This window comes from Phyllobates terribilis, unplaced genomic scaffold (assembly GCF_046119375.1).
Source record: "Phyllobates terribilis strain yellow unplaced genomic scaffold, ASM4611937v1 Scaffold_11__3_contigs__length_659146591, whole genome shotgun sequence".
Lineage (NCBI taxonomy): Eukaryota > Metazoa > Chordata > Amphibia > Anura > Dendrobatidae > Phyllobates > Phyllobates terribilis.
In genome coordinates this window covers 555,343,322-555,366,880 of record NW_027362771.1, presented here as the reverse complement: position 1 = coordinate 555,366,880, position 23,559 = coordinate 555,343,322, and the positions used below count along the sequence as shown (strand labels likewise).

The 23,559-nt window shown below is 45.1% G+C and overlaps 1 protein-coding gene across 1 annotated transcript; it reads left to right on the top strand.

Annotated features, from left to right (window-relative positions):
• Window positions 1–364: 364 nt before the first annotated feature.
• LOC141167340 (olfactory receptor 9Q1-like) lies at window positions 365–1,294 on the top strand. The gene has a single exon (XM_073654760.1). The coding sequence runs from the start codon at window positions 365–367 to the stop codon at window positions 1,292–1,294; it is 930 nt and encodes a 309-aa protein (XP_073510861.1).
• Window positions 1,295–23,559: the final 22,265 nt, after the last annotated feature.

The window sequence follows — 23,559 nt, the reverse complement described above, 5'->3', positions numbered from 1 at the left end:
CAACTTTGTAAAAAGAATGGCTTGTGTAGCAGAAAAGGACTACAGGTGAAAATGATCACTTACAGCCAATTATATGGGCATTTACATGTAAAATTTGACCAACTGAGTTGCAAAATGTCAGTCTTGTAAAGATAGAGAAAATATTGAACTATATGAACAAGACCAGTGATTCTCATAATTTTTACAGTGGAGGAACCAATGACAAAAGTCTTCGATCTTGGCTCCAAGAATAACCTCTATCTCAGGCTAATGGTAATAGCTTTTGCTTTCATTTAGGACACTATTGATTTCTTTCCTAAGAAGGCCCTGATTTGAAAATACCCTGCCAATTGGATTGGTGTATCCTTAAAAATAATTTACATTGATGGAGAATGGGACATATGTTATTGAATTCTACATAATAGCTTTCTCGAGAGTTTTTGGTCAAAAAATATTTTTATTTCCCATATTTCTTGCTCTGTACCTCATATGTCTACTGTGGAACATGTTAATTTTCGTGATACTCTTCATGGACCTCCATCTGCAGAAACCAATGTACTTCTTCCTACGTAACCTCTCCTTTGTAGATGTCTTGTACATTTCAGTGGCGCTTCCAAAACTAATGGACATCATTTTAACTGGAAACAATCGGGTTTCATTTACTGCTTGCTTTACACAGATGTACTTTTTCACTGCCTTTGCTTGCACAGAAATTTGGTTGTTGACCATGATGTCTTATGATCGTTATGCTGCAATCTGCTTCCCGTTACATTACGTGTTAATCATGAAGAAGGGAAAGTGCAGCCTCCTTGTTGCAGGTAGCTGGCTTTCTGGATTTGGCAACTCTCTATTTGTTACGATATTTGCTTCGCGTTTGTCTTTCTGTGGCTCCACTGACATCAAACAAATATTTTGTGACATTAAAACATTGACAAAGATTTCTTGTGGTGATATCTATGAATTCCAGACAATGATATTGGTGGAAGCTTTATTCATGGGTTTGTGTCCTTTCTTACTCATTTTGATGTCCTACAGTAAAATATTAGCAAATATTCTCGGCTTAAACTCCATTGGTCAAAGGAAAAAAGCATTCTCAACGTGTACCTCTCACCTCACCATCCTTCTCATATTTTATGGGACTTTACTCTGTATGTACATGATACCATCATCAGATCACTCAGAGGAACTTGACCAGATATTTTCAGTCCTCTACCTAGCGGTGACTCCCACATTGAATCCTTTGATTTACAGTTTAAGGAACAAGGAAGTTAAAAATGCTTTATGTAATATATTACATAGTTTACAAAAGTTGTAGTGTCTGAAGATTTGAGTCTTGAATCTAGGGATAAGAAGCAAGAACAATATCATGGCCCAGATGCAAATGGAATCCTTGAAATCAGCAACATGAGTCTTTCCCCTTTTGTAGAACATATCCCAGATGAAGATATGGTCCCGTCATCCATGTGGACTTACATTAAACATTATTATAACATTAACATTTAAAGGTTAACATTTTAAGACCCTAAAGACCCTATTGCTTTTTGCTAAACAATGCCACAATAAAATAAAGAATGCATGATAGCCGGCTTAAAAAAAAGCAAAATAAACTAAAAACGAAACATGATGTTGCAAGAATCTAAAACTAAAAGTTTTGTGGTCATGGAAAATGGCAACAAAAATTATGTACAAGTTTGGTATTGTCGTAATTGTACTGACCTGTACAATCATATTGCTAGGTCACTTTTACAGTACTTTCCCAGTATATTGGATGTTAAAATAATTGTCATTCAAAACTATAAGTCATCTCATAATAAAATAAGCTATAGCTCTATAGCTATGCTAGTGAAAAAAATTAAAGTTATGGGTTTTGGAAGAAGTTGATGAAAAAAATGAAAGCACTAAAACAGAAAATCGCAAAGGTGGTAAGGAATTAAAACAGTTGCACTGACAATGAGTTGAACGGAGGTTCAGCATGCACACCTGTCAAAATAGGGCTGTAGAGCCTTGTTCTTGGTATCACTGGGGGTCCCCATGTCTTTTTAATAATCCATTAACCAAATAAGAGCAAAGGTATGGATTGGCATCTGTGTTGGAGATTGTTGGATATCGCATTCCAAAACCATGGGCATTAAAATGGAATTAGGTCCTTTTGTAGCTCTACCAGCCTTTAGACTTCTCAGGAAGGCATGTAGAATTTTTGCTAATGCTGCTTCTAATTCCTGAAAGCTTGAATAAGTACCTTACATTTTACTACATGACATACTGAAGACACTTTTGGCAGCAGTTCAATATCCAGAGATGAAAAGTAGCGATGAGCGAGCACTAAAATGCTCGGGTACTTGTTGCTCGGGTTGAGCAAATCGTAATCCTCGGGTGCTCGACCCAAGCAACAAGCCCAATGTAAGTATATAGGAAACTCAAGCATTTTTCTAGCCGCCCCCTCTGGAGGTCTGCAGGAGGGCCTAAAAATTGCCGAAATCGATGGTAACAGTGCTGAAATGACATGGAATGTGGAATGTGGATGTGGAAGACCCCTGGAAGCATCTCTGACTTCCAGGTCACTGCTGTGAACAATGTTGTCAGAGTATTACACCACTTTTACTGACTCACAATAAAACATCCAAAAACTAAATGGATTTTCCTGGAAAAAACGTTAAAGAACTTCTTTCCAGGGTAATGGCTGGCATATAAGGCAAAATAAATAACCCCCCCAAAAAATACTCCTCCACACCTTGGGCTATGTTCACATGTAGCATTTGTGATACGTTTTTTGCACTTTTGCATTGCTTTCAACAGTGAAAAATGCATTCACCGGTAAATGTCATTTTAACATTTTACTACTTTATCTGGCCATGTGGTATGTGAGACATGATCAGACACATCCTGTTTCATTTATGAAGGAGGGACTCTGAAAGTCACAAAGCCTATTTGTATAGGGCCATCAGGCGGCCCTCACTATTGTTAGAGGGCCATCAGCTGGCTATGCTTTGTTGCTCCCATTACTAAGGAGTTGGTTCTTATGCTGTTATTGCAAATGCAGTGATTTCAAGGCCTGCCCAAAATTTAAAAAAAAAACAATACCCCTTTGAAGAGACATAAAGGAGGGCCCCATTAAAAAAAAATGCTTCCATCATTAAGGAGTGAGTCTCCTATACTGTTATAACGTTTGCAGTAACTGCAAGGCCTGCCCAAAATTTGAAAAAAACACAATACACTTTAGAACAAACAAAGAGGAAGGCCTAATTTAATTTTTTTTCCCATTATTAAGAAGCGGATCTCGTTTACTGTTATTGCGTATGCAATAACTGCAAGGCCTGCCCAAAATTTGGAAAAACCCCAATATATTTTTGAAAAGACATAGAGGAGGGCCTCATTTAAAAAAAAAAATTTCATTATTAAGGAGTGGGTCTCCTATACTGTTATTGCGTATGCAGTGACTTCAAGGCCTGTCCAAAATTTGGAAAAACCCAAATACCCCTTTGAAGAGACAAAGAGGAGAGCCTCAGTAAAAAAAATATTCCCATTATAAAGGAGCAGGTTTCCTATAGTGGTAATGCCCATGCAGTGACTGCAAGGGCTGCCAAAAAATTGAATGCACTGTAAAACCCTTTTGAAGAGACGTAGAGGAGGTCCTCATTAAAAAAAATGTTACTATTGTTAAGGAATGGGTTTCCAATACTGTTAATGCCCATGCAGTTACTGCAAGAGCTGCCGAAAAATTGGGCACAGTCTAAAACCTCCTTGAAGAGACCTAGAGGAGATCCTCAATAAAAAAAATTGTTAACATTGTTAAGGAGTGGGTCTCCTATACTGGTAATGCCCATGCACTAAGTGCATGGGCTTTAAAACATTTATCCCTGGGGGGTATACATGAACATACTGTATAACATACAGAATGTTACACCATTGTGCATGCTTGTGCATGCCCTCATCATCTCCCACCTCGACTATTGCAACATCCTCCTCTGTGGCCTCCCTGCTAACACTCTCGCACCTCTCCAGTCTATCCTCAACTCTGCTGCACGACTTGTTCTTCTCTCGCCTCGCTACTCCTCTGCTAAGCCTGTTTGCAAATTGCTTTCCTGGCTCCCATTCCCCCAGCGTATCCAGTTCAAACTACTAACACTGACCTACAAAGCCATCCATAACCTCTCTCCTCCGTACATCTCTGAACTAATCTCCCGATATATTCCCTCACGTAACCAATCCAAGATTTCTCCCGAATATCCCCCATCCTCTTGAATTCTGTGCCTCAACACGTCCGATTATCCACCACATCCGGATCCTTCAGACGGAGCCTGAAAACCCATCTCTTCAAGAAAGCCTACAGCCTGCAATGACCCTGTTGCCTCCTCAACAACACCGAAGCTCCTGCAACCCCCTACCTACTGTCTCCTCCCCATTCCTATAGAATGTAAGCCCACAAGGGCAGAGTCCTCTTCCCTCCGTACCAGTCTATCATTGTTAGTTTGTTTACTGTAAGTGATATTATTACTTGGTATGTAACCCCTTCTTATGTACAGCACCATGGAATCAATGGCGCTATATAAATAAATAATAATAATAAAATGTTAGAGGTAGTAATCTAAAAAAATAAATTTCTTACAGGCATCATAAAAATTATGTGGGTGTTGCGCATACTCATGTCTGGGTGTGAAGAGGTGCATGGGAATAGATCCCCCCAAAAAAGCCACGGAATTTAAATTAATGTTCCGCTGCTATCATCTGGTGGTGATGAGAAGTCAGGCCCAATCCAGCCCTTGTTCATCTTGATAAGAGTCAGCCTGTCAGCATTTTTAGCTGACAGGCGGATGTGCCTATCAGTTACAATAACCCCGGCGGCACTAAAACCCTCTCTGACAAAATGCTAGCGGCATGGCAGGCCAGGACTTCCAATGCATAGAGAGACAGTTCTTGCCACATGTCCAGCTTGGATAGTCAATAATTATAAGGCACAGAGGAATCACGGAGGATGTTGGTACGGTTGTAAATGTACTCCTTCAGCATCCCAGAACTTTGACAGTGTTCCCCTGACTCTGCTGGATTGGATTTGTGTCTCTCTCTCCTGTACTCCTTGGTTGTCTAATGAATTGTGACCTCTGCCGCCATCGTTTTCAGATGGGATTTTTTTTAACAATTCCGCAACAAGGGCTTTCTGGTACTGCCCCACTTTATTGGGCCTGTCTAGCGCGGGAATAAGAAACAGAAAATTCTCCTTGTAGTGTGGGTGTAGAAGTGTCACCAACCAGTAATGACTGGCACCCAAAATTTGGACAACGCGAAGGTCATGGGAAAGGCAGCGTAACATAAACTCAGCCATGTGTGCCAGACTGCTAACAGGCAAGACTTCCGTGTAATCACCAAGAGGACGACTGACCATCCTCTCCTCCTCATCCTCCTCCTCCTCTTCCTCACTGTCCTCAGCCTATCAGGATGAACAAACGGTATGACAGTTGTGCAATTAGTATGGTCTATAGCGCTGCAAACTAGCTCCTGTTCTTCCTCCCCCTCCTCTTCCTCATTGTCACCCAATCCACATTAGGATGAGATGAGGCTGGGCTGTGTGGAATCTTCCTGTATGGTTCCTTGCTCCATCTCATCGTGCTCCGCCATCAATGCATCCTCTTTAAATTGTGAGCAGAGGGGGGGGCGTTCCCGGAAGTGGATGGAGTAGGATGCACGGTGCTGTGCTCCGCTCCCTTACAGCCCTAACATAGTGTTTTTTATCAGAAAGGGTAACCCCAGGACCATAAATTATGGTCTGAAAGAACACACAATGTTTACAGACAAGAATGCTGACTCTTAACTTCAGCTCCGTGACCCAGGGGCCACTGGATGTTTACTTACAAGCAGACTCAACATCAGCTAGCCACAGAGCAATGGCGCCGAATTTCAATACACAGGAGAAGGAGGAAAGTGGAGGGATCGCTGCAGCATCTGAGGGTATCCAGAGGGGATTGCACACAGCGGTGAGTGAGGGTCTTCCTGAGACACTGGAGGACTGTGATAAGGTGAGACTTGAGTGGCAGGGCCTGCAACCGACCACAAATTCCCCCCAGACCCTCCTCCCGGAGTCACAAATCCAGGGGGAGCTGGACCAGCAGAGCGGCATCACGGCTCAGCCTGCAGCTCAGGAAACATCCTGTTATGATCTGCAACATAAATTAAGGAAAGATAGGGGAAAGCTGTCCCTACAGTAAAACTAAGCTGAATCCCTACGATGTAGCGGGCTGCCTGTTCCTTGTTAACAGACCCACCTTAGTCCTCGGCTAGTCTGAACGAAGACCTATAGAATTAAGGGAGGGGTCCCTAAATGAACTAAGGACTGGGACAAAAATGGGACACCTCCTAAACAGAAGTTGTTGCAGAGCCCAAAAGACAAACTGACAAAAAGTACTAGAGGTCCCAGAAGACCAAGCGAACTAGACAGAGATAGGCACCGAAGCACCTGGCTAGAGAGACACACAAACAACACTGAAGTCCAGCAAGGCCAGAAGGGCGGAGCTGGAATAGATAGGCAGATGGTCACGTGACCGCAAAACACAAGATAGAAAAAACTAACAGGGGGGTTCTAACAGTACCCCCTCTTTTATAAGGATCCTCCGGATCCTCCAGGCCAGGCCTATCCGGAAACCACCTGTGGAAAGCTTTAACAAGCCTAGGAGCAGAGACATCATCCGTCCTTACCCAGGAGTTGTCTTCGTGACCAAAACCCTTTCAGGAGACAAGATACTGTAATCTCCCTCTATGCCATCTAGAATTCAAGATATGCGAAATTTCATATTCGCCGCCTTCCACCACAGGAGGAACTGTGACAGTGGCGTCCCTATCAGATACGTCAGCCTTTTTCAACAAGGAAACATGAAACACAGGATTAATCTTCCAGGAAGTAGGGACATCCAACCTAACAGCAGATGGGTTAACAACCTGAAGCACTTTAAATGGACCCACAAACTTAGGACCCAGTTTTTTAGAGGAAATCCTCAACCGCAGGTTCTTCGAGGACAACCAAACCATGTCACCCACAGTAAACAAAACCTCTTTACATTTCCTGTCAAAATACTTCTTGGACTTTTTGTTAGGCTCTTGAAGGTTACAACGTACATTAGTCCAAACTCTCTCCAAATCACGGAAAAATTCTCCTCCTCTAGCACCGCCGACCCAAATTTGGAGAACGAACCAAAAGACGAATGTCTCCCAGTACAACAAAAAAAAGGAGAACACCCAGCAGAGGAGGATGTATGATTGTTAAGAGTAGAGATGAGCGGTGTTCGACTAGAACTGTTCGCCAATCCCAAATTCAAGGTGTTTTGGGCGGTGTTCGAGTTGTTCGACGAACCCGAACGATTTGCAAAAAATTCAGCTGTTCGAGGTTATGTTCGATAACTGTTCGTGCACCAAAAGCGTGTCCTGCATGTCTGGCGCTATTTGGGATTGTCTGCCACTCACTGTAATGCCACAGCCATGGTGGTTGTGGCATTACAGTGATTGCCCAAATAGATGGGAACAGTGCTCACAGTGAAACATGAAAAGCCGGCAATTCAGCAGCGGCATACACCGGTACCCGACAATTTAGAACCGAAAGAATAGAGTATCACACATAGATTAGATAGATCGAAACATGTCAGTCACATATATAAGAAGTACAGTGACAGTATTGGTTACTGTACTTGTCATTTAGTGTAAAGGATTTATAAAAAAAATATTAGTGTTTTCATGCACCGTCTCTTTAAAAAATCCGTCCGGCAATTCAGCATCGGTACTCGACAATTTATAACAGAAAGAATAGAGCATCACACATAGATTAGATAGATAGAAACATGTCAGTCACATATATAAGAAGTACAGTGATAGTGCTGAATACTGTACTTGTCATTTAGTGTTAAAATAAAGGATTATAAAAAAAAAAAATTGGCGTGGGGTACCCCATAATTTTAGTCTCTAGCGGAGGTTAAGCAGACGGCTGGGGCAGATGTTTGAAGCCTGGGAAGGGGGTAATACCCACGGAGCTTCCCAGGCTACTAATATCAGCCCCCAGCTGAATACCTAGCCTTTACTAGCTTTTAAAATGGGGGACCCCCCTATTTTAATAGCTAGCAAAGGCTAGGCAGACAGCTGGGGGCTGATATTAATAGTCCAGGAAGGGTGCCATGAATATTGGCCCCCTCCCAGGCTAGAAACACCAGCCGTCAGCCGCCCCAGAAATGGCGCATCCATAGGATGCGTCAATTCTGGCACTTTGCCTCGCTCTTCCCACTGCCCTGTAGCAATGGCAGTGGGGTAATAGGGTTGGGGTTGATGTCATCTTACAATGCTAACTGACATCAAGCCCAGGTTAGTAATGGAGAGGCGTCTATAAGACACCCCCATTACTAACCCCATAGTTAAAGTTAAAAAAAAACCACAAACACCCAGAATAAAGTCCTTTAATTGAAATAAACACACAATTCTTTATTGTTCTAAATTAAACCATACTTACCATCACGCCCATTCCAGCTGAAGCCAACGATCTCCTGCAACATCATCCTTACCTATCCATGGTTCCCACGACAGCTTCAGCTCTGCTACATTCACATGACAGGCTGGACCGCAGCAGAACGCTGCCATCCAGCTTGCCATGCGGCAGACACTGAGAAGCGCAGGCATGCTTGCGCTGCTCAGTGTCTCGCTGTGACGGCATCCAGATGAGCCGAGTTCATGTCAAATGAACTCAGCTCACCTCATGCACGTCACTGACATTGTGGGAAAACTCTCCTGCGCATGCGGTGAGTGCAGGAGAATTTTCCCATGCTGTCAGTGATGTGCATTATGTGAGGTCAGGTCCAATGAACTCGGCTCACCTCATGTACGTCACTGACAGCGTGGGAAAATTCTCAGCGCTCAGCGCTTGAGCAGGAGAATTCTCTCATGCTGGGATGGCATTAAGATGACAGGCTGGATCACAGCTGAGCGCTGCCATCCAGCTTATCATCTTTCAGAGACACTGCAGAGCGCAAGCATGCCTGTTCTAAGGTGTTCAACGAACAGTTCCTCGAACATCCCGGTGTTCGACGAACCAAACCGAACCGAACCCGAACACTACAGGGGGTGGCCAGCGGCGTACATAGAAGTCATGGGGCCCCATAGCAGAAGCTCTAATTGGGCCCCCCCCCTACAAAAAAAAAAATATTTGTCTGTGTCACAGAAGAGCAGATCTCATAACTTTCCAGCCTTTACATAGTAATTTACCTCCTTCTGAAGTCGTAGATTCCTCCTTCATTGCCTCCATAAAGTATGATGCCAATAAAAGTGCCCCCCCAAACAGTATGATACCCCTATGGTGCATTCCTCCACATGCGTAGTATAGTGACACTATTTTACCCCACTTCAACTCCCGCGGCAAAGTATGATGACCCTAACACAGTATAATCCCCCAACTGTGAACCTGACAGAGCCCTCCATACACCCTCATGGCCTCACACAGCCCTACAAACAGTATAATGGCCCCCACACAGCCCTAAAAACAGTATAATGACCCCACACAAACATTCACACTGTATAATTGCTTTCATTCAGTATAATGGCCCCCCCACATAGCCCTCAAAATATTATAATGGCCCCACATAGCCTTCCATATAGTATAATGCACCGCTAATAATCTTCCATATAGTATAATGCGCCCCCATAATCCTCCATATAGTATAATGCTCCCCCCATAAACCTCCATATAGTATAATGCACCCCAAATAAGCCAACCCGAGTATAAGCCGAGGCCCCTAATTTTGCCACATAAAAATGGGAAAACCTATTGACTTGAGTATAAGCCTAAGGTGGGAAATGCAGCAGCTACTGGTAAATTTCATCATCCTGGTATGTGTGACCCCCTCAATCCCACAATCTCTGGTATGTGTGGCCCCCACAATCCATGGTATGTGTGGCCCCCACAATCCCTGGTTTGTGTAGCCTCCTCAATCCCCAAATCCTGGTATGTGTGGCCTCCTCATTCCCCCAATTCTGGTATGTGTGGCCTCCTCAATTCCCCAATCCTGGTATGTGTGGCCTCCTAAATCCCCCATTCCTGGTATGAGTGGCCTCCTCAATCCCCCAATCCTGGTATGTGTTGCCTCCTCAATCCCCAAATCCTGGTAAGTGTGGCCTCCTCAATCCCCCATTCCCGGTATGTGTGGCCTCCTCAATCCCCCATTCCTGGTATGTGTGGCCTCCTCAATCCCCCATTCCTGGTAAGTGTGGCCTCCTCAATCCCCCATTCCTGGTATGTGTGACCTCCTCAATTCATGTATCCTGGTAAATGTGGCCTCCTCAATCCCCCATTCCTGGTATGTGTGGACTCCTCAATCCCCCATTCCTGGTATGTGTGGCCTCCTCAACCCCCCAGTCACTGCACACAAAACAATAAACACTTATACTCACCTTCCTTCCTCACCTCTGCTCCAGCGCTGCATCCTGTCTGCTGCAGCTCATATCGGCATCTGAGCAGCGCGCGCTCTCAGAAGCCGAGATGAGCTGCTGCTGCTGCCGTCACATTCACTCCTCTCCACTGACTGCAGGAGCCGGGGCTCAGCGCTCCTCCGTGGCCGCTACTAAAGAGAATGAATATTCCGTCTTCTCCACGCCCATGGGAGTGGAGAAGAGGGAATATTCAAGTCCCTTTAGCAGCGGGGACACGTGGTGGCTGCAGCAGCCGGCTACTGCATGTGCACCGCTCCTCCACTGCGCAACCCGTTCCTCTGCCGCCGCAACCTCTTACTCACCTATCCTCCTCGTTCCCACGCTGCTTGGGACCCTCACGGGCCCCCTCCAGCCACGGGCCCCATAGCAGTGGCGTGGTCTGCCACCATTGGCGGTACGCCACTGGGGGTGGCTCAACACTAGTTAAGAGCAAATTCTGCGAGAGGCAGAAACTCCGACCATACCTCTTGATTGTCCGCCACAAAACAGTGCAAAAACTGTTCAACATCCTGGTTCTTTCTTTCAGTCTGTCCATTAGACTCAGGATGATAACCAGATGAAAATGACAAATGGACTCCCAACCTGTCACAAAAATCACGCCAAAAGCGAGCCACAAACTGAGGTCCTCTATCAGAAACAGTATCCGTGGGAATGCCATGGAGCTTGACAATCTCCTTAACAAACGCCTTAGCGAGTTTCTTGGCGCAGGGTAACTTAATGAATGGAACCAAATGACACATCTTACTAAAACGGTCCACGACCACCTTGATGACAGTAAAACCCTCGGACACAGGAAGATCAGTAATAAAATCCATAGTGAGATGCGTCCAAGGCGCACTAGGAACCTCCAGAGGGCAAAGCAACCCCGCAGCAGGAGTATGTGAAGCCTTTGACCTAGCGCACACAGTACACTGAAGCACCCACTTGATGACTTCCTTCTGCCATCCAGGCCACCAAAAACTGCGAATGATCAGTCCCCTAGTCTCCGAAGTTCCTGGATGATCTGCCAACAGAGACTCATGACACTCCACAAACAAATCTCTCCTAAAGGCTCTAGGCATGAACAACCTCCCATGGGGAGTGTTAGATGGAGCATCATCTTTAGCTTTCAGAATCCCATTCTCCAAAACGGAGTCCAAAGCCGCCACCACAACTACTTTCTTTAAAATGCTCTCCTCCTCCTCGGCACCGACCATAGGAGAGAAGCTGCGAGATAAAGCATCAGCTTTAACATTCTTAGTACCAGGGATATAGGTAACAGAAAAATGAAACCGAGAAAAAAAAGTGCCCACCTAGCTTGACGGGCATTCAAGCGCTTGGCAGCATCCAGATAGATCAAATTCTTATGATCTGTGAAAGCCTGAATAGGAAATCTAGCGCCTTCCAAAAACTGACGCCAATGTTCAAACGCGAGTTTAATAGCCAGCAACTCCCGATTTCCAACATCATAATTCAGTTCATTTCCGAAATTTTTTTCAAAAGGAAGGCACAAGGATGTACTCCACCCTTGTTCTCCTGAGACAAAACTGCTCCGACCCCCACTGATGAAACATCGACCTTGACCAAAGAAGGCTTGGTCTCATCAGGCTGCATAAGGATAGGGGCAGAACTGAACCTCTCTTTGAGATACTCAAACGCTTCAATGGCCTCAGTAGTCCACTGGGTAGTATTCGCACCTTTCCTGGTGAGATCGGTTAGAGGTTTAACAATTACAGAAAAATTCTTAATGAATTTCCTGTAATAATTGGCAAAACCCCAAAATCTCAGTATAGATTTCAAACCAATAGGCCTAGGCCATTCCTGCCCAGCCTGAACCTTCACAGGGTCCATCTCAAAGCCCTCGCTGGGGACAATGTAGCCCAAAAAACTAATTTTCTGCACAGCGAACTCACATTTCTCCAGCTTAGCAAAGAGTGAATTATCACCCAATAACTGCAAAACTTCACGTACACTCTGCCAATGGGACTCTAGATCTGGTGAATAAATCAAAATGTCATCCAAATACACAACCACATTCTTACCAATCAGAGGTCTCAAGATGTCATTAATAAGGGTCTGAAAAAATGCAGGTGCATTGGTAAGACCAAAAGGCATCACCAGATTCTCAGAATGACCTACCGGAGTGTTAAAAGCAGTTTTCCATTCATCACCCTCCTTCACACGTAACAAATTGTATGCCCCCCGGAGATCAATTTTGGAGAACCACTTGGCTCCCTCTAACTGGTTAAACAAGTCAGGAATTAATGGTAATGGGTAGGAATTGCGTACGGTAATCTTATTAATTTCACGAAAATCCAGACATGGACATAAACCCCCGTCCTTTTTTTTTAACAAAGAAGAATCCATCTGCCACAGGCGACTTAGAAGGTCTAATGTGACCAGCAGCCAGGCTAGTCTCTATGTACTCCTCCAAAGCCTTTCTTTCAGGGATAGTCAGATTAAACAAGAGACTTTTGGGAAGAGTAGCTCCAGGAACAAACTCAATGGCGCAATCATAATCCCTATGAGGAGGTAAAACTTGCGACTCCTCCTCCGAAAAAACCCTCCAAAAATCTTGAATAGGTACAGGTAATTCCCCTTTTTCCACCGCCGCAATGCGACCATTACAACATTTATCATTGCACTTCAGACTCCAAGACTTAATCACATTAGTAGACCAGTCCAATAAAGGATTGTGCAGTTTTAACCAAGGCAATCCTAGAACAACTGGAGAGGGCAAATTATCCAAAACAACCAAGTCCAATATTTCTTGATGAACTCCATTGATAGTGAGGGGAAAAGCAGCAGTCTTGTGAGTAATATATTTCAAAGGAGTGTTATCAATTGCAACCACAGAAATAGGAGATGACAAAGGTTTGGATTTCAATTTAAGGTTTTCCAAAAACCCTTTATCAATCACATTAAGTGTTGAACCACAATCCACAAATACCTGAAATTCAATCAAATCTCCCTGCAGAGTAGTACTCCCAGAAAGAAATACTCCTGTAGAGCATAAACAAACTATACGGGCGCAACTGACCTTTTTTTTTTCTTTACTTAAACGACGCTCACAATACTTAATCAAATGATCAGCTTTACCACAATAAAGACATAAACCCTCGGCGAATCTCCGGTCACTTTCCTGAGGGCAGAATGACATTGCCCCTACCTCCATTGGTTCTCCGCTGTCAGAGCAGATTTTCTGGGAACTAGAGCCTGATGTTACAGGAGTTTTTACATCATTCACCCTGGACCTCAGTCTCCTGTCCACACGAACAGCTAACTGCATAGCTTCCTGCAGAGTCTCAGGTGCAGGGAATGCAATTAGCAAATCCTTAACCCTTTCACTCAGACCAGCAAGAAATAAACATCTCAGCGCAGAATCATTCCATTTAACTTCTGAGGCCCATCTCCTGAAGTGTGTGCAATAATTTTCAACATCATCAGACCCCTGATTCAAACGTCTAAGTTCTGATTCAGCAGATGAGATTCGATCAGGATTGTCATATAATAGCCCCATAGCAGAAAAAAATTCTTCAACAGAACTTAAACACCGATCATTAGGCTGGAGAGAAAATGCCCAACCCTGTGGTTATTTGCGCAAAAGTGACATAATAAAACCAATGCACTGTGATTCATTCCCAGAGGATCTTGGTCTCAAACGAAAATATAACAAACAAGCATTTTTAAAGGAAAAAAAATCTTGCTGTTTACCATACAAAACATCAGGCAGTCCTACCTTGGGTTCGACAAAATGTGCTCCAGGACAGCTACTCACGTGTTGCTGAAGCTCGGCCACCTCCAGAGACAATCCCTGCAGGCGTTGAGCCACTTCCTGGACGGAAACCATACTGATCCCCGAATTTCTTTCCTTTTAGTTTTTTTTGGGGGCTGGACTTACTGTTATGATCTGCAACTTAAACTAAGGAAAGATAGGGGAAAGCTGTCCCTATAGTAAGACTAAGCTGAATCCCTACGATGTAGCGGGCTGCCTGTTCCTTGTGAACAGACCCGCCTTAGTCCCCGGCTAGTCTGAACGAAGACCTATAGAATTAAGGGAGGGGTCCCTAAATGAATTAAGGACTGGGACCAAAATGGGACACCTCCTAAACAGAAGTTAGACAAACTGACAAAAAGTACTAGAGGTCCCAGAGGACCAAGCGAACTAGATAGAGATAGGCACCGAAGCACCTGGCTAGAGAGACAGTCAAACAACACTGAAGTCCAGCAAGGCCAGAAGGGCGGAGATGGAATATATAGGCAGATGGTCACGTGACCGTAAAACACAAGATAGAAAAAACTAACAGGAGGGTTCAAACACATCTCCCGTTCCAGGGTTCACAAGGGCGGGAGGCCAAAGCTCTAACTACAGGCAAGATCAACGTATATCAAAAAGGGGAAGAAGCTGATAACTCAAGTACCACCCCCCCCTCCGTCTGTTTCAATTTGCTAATAATACAGACCGGGAATCCTACTCAGACTCTAAATTTAGCGAATCTGATGAAGCTCATGATAAATGGAGCTCATATATGAAACAACTTCCCACAAAAGCAGAATTTAAAATGCTTACAGCTGAAGGGCAAGATGCATGCAGAGTGGAGATTGCGACTGTGAGGAAGGACATCCAACTTATCTCACACAGAGTTGAGACCCTGGAAGATGACCATGATTTAACAAGTACATATGTATCCCAGCTTCATTTCACGATTATGGCGCAGCATGAAGCAATTTGTGACTATCAAAGGCACCTGGAGGATTTGAACAATAGGGGGTCTCAGACATAATATAAGGGTTCATTGCTTACCAGAACCTCATAGAGAGAACAATCTCCCTAGGACTTTGCAGAATATCTTCAACAAAATAATGGACACTCCTCCTACCCAACAGATCAAACTGTATAGGGCACATAGATCATTACGTCCTATAGCAGGGGTCCTCAAACTAGGGCCCTTGGGCCACATGCAGCCCGCGGAGGATTTTTATCCAGCCCGCCGGGCTGTGGGCAGAGGAGAGCGGTGTCAGCGCCCGCTCCCTCCCGCTTGCTCAGGGCCCCGGCAGCCGGATACTTACCTCTCCTCGTGCCTCCGCAGATCCGCTGTCTTCCTGGTGCGTGCTCCCTGTGATGTGTCAGGTCAGAGGGTGCTGTGACGTCTTTACACCGTGCCCTCCCCTGAGCCATCACAGGCAGCGCAGAGCGGGGTGACGCTGCAGTACAGACCTGAGCAGCGGCAGCAGGTGAGGAGGAGGGAGGTGAGTATTGCATTTTTTTTTTAATGTATGGAGGGATGGGACATAATATTAGGGGTGACATCCTGCACGGAGCATTATATGGGGGGGTGACATGCTGCATGGGGCATGATATGGGGGGGGTGACATCCTGAAAGGGGCATTATAACGACAGGGGAGTGATATCCTGCATGGCGCATTATATGGGGGGGTGACATCCTGAAAGGGGCATTATAACGACAGGGGAGTGATATCCTGCATGGGGCATTATATTGGGGGGTGACAACCTGCATGGGGCATTATATGGGGGTTGACATCCTGCATGGGGCATTATATGGGGGAGTGACATGCTGCATGGGGTATTATATGGGGGGGTGACATCCTGAAAGGGGCATTATAACGACAGGGGAGTGATATCCTGCGTGGCGCATTATATGGTGGGGGGTGACATCCTGAATGGGGCATTATAATGACAGGGGAGTGATATCCTGCATGGGGCATTATATTGAGGGGTAACATCCTGCATGGGGCATTATATGGGGGGGTGACATCCTGCAAGGGGCATTATATGGGGGAGTGACATGCTGCATGGGGCATTATATGGGGGGGTGACATCCTGAAAGGGGCATTATAACGACAGGGGAGTGATATCCTGCGTGGCGCATTATATAGGGGTGTGACATCCTGAAAGGGGCATTATAACGACAGGGGAGTGATATCCTGCATGGGGCATTATATTGAGGGGTGACATCCTGCATGGGGCATTATATGGGGAGGGTGACATCCTGCATGGGCATTATATGGGGGAGTGACATGCAGCATGGGGCATTATATGGGGGGGTGAAATCCTGTAAGGGGCATTATAACGACAGGGGAGTGATATCCTGCGTGGCGCATTATATAGGGGGGGTGACATCCTGAATGGGGCATTGTAACGACAGGGGAGTGATATCCTGCATGGGGCATTATATTGGGGGGTGACATCCTGCATGGGGCATTATATGGGGGGGTGACATCCTGCATGGGTCCTTATATGGGGGAGTGACATGCTGCATGGGGTTTTATATGGGGGGGGTGACATCCTGAAAGGGGCATTATAAAGACAGGGGAGTGATATCCTGCGTGGCGCATTATATGGGGGGGTGACATCCTGAATGGGGCATTATAACGACAGGGGAGTGACGTCCTGCATGGGGCATTATATGGGGGGGTGACATCCTGCATGGGGCATTATAAAGACAGGGGAGTGATATCTTGCATGGGGCATTATATGGTGGGAGAAAGGGACATCCTGCATGGGGCATTATATGGGGGGTGACATGCTGCATGGGGCATTATAAGGGGGGAACAGCCTACATGGGGCATTATAAGGGGGAAATAGCCTGCCTATTGAGGACCTATGCTGCCTATTGGGGACATTTACCTGCCCATTGAGGACCTATGCTGCCTATTGGGGACATTTACCTCCCCATTGAGGACCTATGTTGCCTATTGGGGACATTTACCTGCCTATTGGGGACATTTACCTGCCTATTGGGGACCTATGCTGCCTATTGGGGACCTATACCTGCCTATTGGGGACACTTACCTGCCTATTGGGGACATTTACCTGCCTATTGGGGACCTATGCTGCCTATTGGGGACATTTACCTGCCTATTGGGGACATTTACCTGCCTATTGAAATACCGGTTTATCAAACTTTACTTGTTCTTCATTTTAAATATTGTATTTGTTCCTGTATTGGTTTTTTTTACGTCAAAATAAGATATGTGCAGTGTGCATAGGAATTTGTTCACAGTTTTTAAAAAAAACTATATTCCGGCCCTCCAATGGTCTGAGGGACAGTGAACTGGCCCCATGTTTAAAAAGTTTGAGAACCCCTGTCCTATAGGATAATCTCCACAGCCCCGAGACATCATATGCTGTGTCACAATTTCTGGAATAAAGGAAGAAATAAAGCTCCATGCCAGGAGAAGAGGGAACATTGAATTTGAAGGAGATCCACTCCAGATCCTGCCAGACCTCTCTTGGGTTACTCTTCAGAGATGGCGTTTGTTACGCCCACTCCTAGAAACATTGAAAGAAAATCAAATTATGTACAGATGGGGGTTCCCATTCAGCTTCACAGCCAGAAGAAATGCCCGTTCAGTCACCCTTAGAGTTGCAGCCGACTTGCATCAGTTTTGCTCAGCCTTGGACATTCCCAGGGCCGGCTCCAGGTTTTTCTGGGCCCCGGGCGAAAGAGTCTCAGTGGGCCCCTATAACACATACCATGATTCATGATGCACAGATATAGCAGCGAAATATACAGTTATATGAAAAAGTTTGGGCACCCCTATTAATCTTAAGCTTAATGTTTTATAAAAATTGGTGTTTTTGCAACAGCTATTTCAGTTTGATCTATGTAATAACTGTTGGACACAGTAATGTTTCTGCCTTGAAATGAGGTTTATTGTACTAACAGAAAATGTGCAATCTGCATTCAAACAAAATTTGACAGGTGCAGAAGTATGGGCACCTCACCAGAAAAGTGACATTAATATTTAGTAGATCCTCCTTTTGCAAAAATAACAGCCTCTAGTCACTTCCTGTAGCTTTTAATGATTTCCTGGATCCTGGATGAAGGTATTTTTTACCATTCCTCTTTACAAAACAATTCCAGTTCAGTTAAGTTTGATGGTCGCCGAGCATGGACAGCCCTCTTCAAATGATGCCACAGATGTTGAATGATATTCAGGTCTGGGGACTGGGATGGCCATTCCAGAACATTGTAATTGTTCCTCTGCATGAATGCCTGAGTAGATTTGGAGCAGTGTTTTGGATCATTGTCTTGCTGAAAGATCCATCCCCTGCGTAACTTCAACTTTGTCACTGATTCTTGAACATTATTGTCAAGAATCTGCTGATACTGAGTGGAATCCATGCGTCCCTCAACTTTAACAAGATTCCCGGTGCCAGCATTGGCCACACAGCCCCAACGCATGATGGAACCTCCACCAAATTTTACTGTGGGTAGCAAGTGTTTTTCTTGGAATGCTGTGTTTTTTTGCCGCCATGCAGAACGCCTTTTTGTATGACCAAACAACTCAATCTTGGTTTCATCAGTCCATAGGACCTTCTTCCAAAAGGAAATTGGCTTCTCGAAATGTGCTTTTGCATACCTCAGCCGACTCTGTTTGTGGCGTGCTTGCAGAAACAGCTTCTTTCGCATCACTCTCCCATACAGCTTCTCCTTGTGCAAAGTGCATTGTATAGTTGACCGATGCACAGTGACACCATCTGCAGCAAGTTGATGCTGCAGCTCTCTGGAGGTGGTCTGAGGATTGTCCTTGACTGATCTCACCATTCTTCTTCTCTGCCTTTCTGATGTTTTTCTTGGCCTGCCACTTCTGGCCTTAACAAGAACTGTCCCTGTGTTCTTCCATTTCCTTACTATGTTCCTCACAGTGGAAACTGACAGGTTAAATCTCTGAGACAGCTTTTTGTATCCTTCCCCTGAACAACTATGTTGAATAATCTTTGTTTTCAGATCATTTGACAGTTGTTTTGAGGAGCCCATGATGCCACTCTTCAGAGGAGATTCAAAAAGGAGAACAACTTGCAAGTGGCCACTTTAAGTAGCTTTTCTCATGATTGCATACACCTGGCAATGAAGTTCAAAGCTCAATGAGGTTACAAAACCAAAAAAAGTGCTTTAGTAAGTCATTAAAAAGTAGGTAGGAGTATTTAAAACAAGAAAATGATAAGGGTGCCCATACTTCTGCACCTGTCAAATTTAGTTTGAATGCAGATTGCACATTTTCTGTTAGTACAATAAACCTCATTTCAAGGCAGAAACATTACTGTGTCCAACAGTTATTACATATATTAAACTGAAATAGCTGTTGCAAAAACACCAATTTTTATAAAACATTAAGCTTAAGATTAATAGGGGTGCCCAAACTTTTTCATATAACTGTATAGTACAATGCAAAGATTTCACTTCTTACATTACATGAGCGATATCTATTGTAAAATCCACAATAGCTCAGAAACCGGTGAATCGCTCCACACAGAATACTGGCCTCCATATAAGGCCCCATACGGAATACTGGCCCCCATATAAGCCCCATACGGAATACTGGCCCCCATATAAGGCCCCATACGGAATACTGGCCCCCATATAAGGCCCCATACGGAATACTGGCCCCATATAAGGCCACATACGGAATACTGGCCTCCATATAAGGCTCCATACGGAATACTGGCCCCCATATAAGGCTCCATACGGAACACTGGCCCCCATATAAGGCTCCATACGGAATACTGGCCCCCATATAAGGCTCCACACGGAATACTGGCCTCCATATAAGGCTCCATACAGAATACTGGCCCCCTATAAGGCTCCATACGGAACACTGGCCCCCATATAAGGCTCCATACGGAATACTGGCCCCCATATAAGTCTCCATACGGAATACTGGCCCCCATATAAGGCTCCACACGGAATACTGGCCTCCATATAAGGCTCCATACAGAATACTGGCCCCCTATAAGGCTCCATACGGAATACTGGCCCCCATATAAGGCTCCATATGGAATACTGGCCCCCATATAAGGCTCCATACGGAATACTGGCCCCCATATAAGGCTCCATACGTTATACTGGCCTCCATATAAGGCTCCATATGGAATACTGGCCTTCATATAAGGCTCCATACGGAATACTGGCCCCCATATAAGGCTCCATACAGAATACTGGCCCCCATATAATGCTCCATACAGGATACTGGTCCCCCCTCTTTATAAGGCCCCATGCAGGATGTCACCCCCCCTCTTTATAATGCCCCATGCAGGATGTCACCCCCCTCTGTTTATAATGCCCCATGCAGGATGTCACCCAGTCTCTTTACAATGCCCCATGCTCGATGTCACCACCCTCTCTTTATAATGCCCCATGCAGGATGTCACCCCCCCTCTCTTTATAATGCCCCATGCAGGATGTCACCCCCCATCTCTTTATAGTGCCCCATGCAGGATGTCACCCCCCCTCTCTTTATAATGCCCCATTCAGGATGTCACCCCTTCTCTCTATAATGCCCCATGCAGGATGTCACCCCCCCTCTCTTTACAATGCCCCATGCAGGATGTCACCCCCTCTCTCTATAATGCCCCATGCAGGCTGTCACCCCCTCTCTCTATAATGCCCCATGCAGACTGTCACCCCCTCTCTCTATAATGCCCCATGCAGGATGTCACCCCCCCTCTCTTTATAATGCCCCATGCAGGATGTCACCCCCCTCTCTTTATAATGCCCCATGCAGGATGTCACCCCCACTTTATAATGCCCATTGCAGGATATCACCCCCCCCCCATATTATGCCCCATGCAGGATGTCACCTCCCCCCCATATTATGCCCCATGCCTCGATACATTAAAAAAAAAAAATTAAATACTCACCTCCCTCCTCCTCACCTGCTGCAGCTGCTCGGGTCCGGACTCCAGCGTCACCGGTATCTTCCCGCTGTGCACTCCCTGTGACGGCTCAGGGGAGTGCGTGGTGGAAAGACGTCACCGCGCCCTCTGACCTGAGATGTCACAGGGAGCGCAGAGCAGGAAGATAGCGGATCTGCGGAGGCACGGGGAGAGGTAAGTATCCGGCTGCCGGGGTCCTGAGCAAGCGGGAGAGAAGGGCGGGCGCTGACACCGCTCTCCTCCGCTCATAGCCCGGCGGGGTGCCCGACCGCCAGTGAGACCCTCTGCCTGCTCAGGGCCCTGGCACTTGCCCGGGAGCGCCGGGTGCTGACGCCGGCCCTGGACACCCCGGTCCCAAAACTACCAAACAGGGAACTGACCCCCCCTGCTCCACCACCACCCCCAGCTTGGCAACAGGTTTCAGCTAAAAGATGGCGTGCTTCTCCCCCGGTCCTTTCTCAGGAAAAAAATTACCAACCCTCCAAGCGCTGAAGGAAAATGTAAAAAAAATAAAAATAAAATTAACTTGCCTATGCTGTCAACAAGAATAGACCCTGGGACTTACACTTCGGAACATCTTATTTCTTCTGAAATACGACCACATAAGATATTACTGCCTTAACTGTAAGGCTGTCAGGGAGTGCAAAAAGGCACTTTAACGGCTCGGACTATTTGAAATCTCCTGAATCTTCTAGTTAGTTTTTCCTGTTTTTTACCCCCGTATTGACACTTCCAGTTTCCTGATGTCAGTTCGGGCGTCAAAGAAGAATTATACACTGTGTTCCAAATTATTATGCAAATGGTACTGATACGTTTTAATACACCCTGGCGATTTCGCCCGCACACAAGCGAGATCGCAGCCGGGTGTCAGCCGATTGTTTCAGCTGACACCCAGTACTATGTGCAGGGAGCGGTCCCGCACTGCTCCTGGCACATTAACCCCTGAAATTCTGCTATCGAAATCGATCGCAGCATTCCGGTGGCAAGAGGAGGTAAACGCGATACTTACCTTCTCTTAGTCCGGGCCCAGATGTTGCCATGGTGACCCGATGTCATCTTAACAACATCTGGGTCACCAGGAGGCAGGAAGTTGCTTTGGTCATGTGCAGTGCACGACCAAAGTAACTTCTCCCTGTGCAGCGCTGACAGGCTGCATGGCATAGGGTGCTGCTGCTCTCTATGCCATGCAGGCGATCAGGCTGCAAAAAGTGAAAGTTTCATAGTGGGACAATGTGAACAAGTAATAAAAATGTCAGAAAGTGAAAAAAAAATTGTAAAAATATAAAAAAAAATGAAAAAAAAAAAAAATAAATAAAAATATATTGTACCCATAAATAAATAATCTTATGAATAAAAAATAATAAACCAATAAAAGTACACATATTTGGTATCGCCGCATCTGGAACGACCTGACCTATAACGCTGCCCCACTAGTTAACCCCTTTAGTGAACACAGTAAAAAAACAAAAAAAAAACGAAACATAAAATGATGTTTTGTCATCATACTGCCAAACAAAAAATGGAATAAAACGCGATCAAAAAGACAAATGTAAATAAAAATGGTACGGCTGAAAACTTCATCTTGTCCTGCAAAAAACAAGCCACCAAACAGCTCCAACAACAGAAAAATAAAAAAGTTATAGCTCTCAAAATAAAGCGATGCAAAAGCAATTCTTTTATCTATAAAATAGTTTTTATTGTGTAAAAGCGCCAAAATATAAAAAAATATATAAATGCGGTACCACTGTAAACGTACTGACCCAAAGAATAAAGCTACCTTATCAATTTTACCACACGCAGAATGGCATAAAAAAAAAAGAAAACAATTCCTGAATTGTTGGCTTTTGTTTATTCTGCCTCCCAAAAATCAGAATAGAAAGCGATGAAAAAATGTCATTTGCCCGAAAATGATAGCAATAAAAACGTCAATTTGTCCTGCAAAAAACAAGCTGTCACATGACTCTGTCGGCCAAAATATGGAAAAATTATAGCTCTCAAAATATGGCGATGCAAAAACTAGTCTTTGCAAAAAAATGCATTTTTAGTGTGACAGCTGTCAATCATAAAATCCCGATATGAATCTGGCATCGCTGTAATTGCACCAACCTGAAGAATAAAGACATCTAATCACTTATACCGCACGAGGAACGGTGTAAAAATAAACTTTAGGGTTACCGTTGTGCTAGGGTTAGGGTTGTGCTATCGTTGTGCTATGGTTTGGCTTAACATTGGGCTAGGGTTAGGGTTGGGCTAGGGTTAGGGTTGGGCTAGAGTTAGGGTTATGTTAGGGTTAGGCTAGGGTTAGAGTTGGGCAAGGGTTGGGCTAGGGTTAGGGTTGGGCTAGGGTTAGGGTTGGGGTTGGGATTTTTTCAGAAGTAAAGAAAAAAAAATGACGAAGATATGGCGACTAGTGAGTGCAAGTGCTCGCTACTTGAGTTTGCATCAGGTGCTTGGGTATGCACCGAGTATGG

What these genes read in the sequence shown, in the direction of transcription:
- LOC141167340 (XM_073654760.1), top strand. Translation starts at nt 365, where the DNA reads ATGGAGAATGGGACATATGTTATTGAATTCTACATAATAGCTTTCTCG.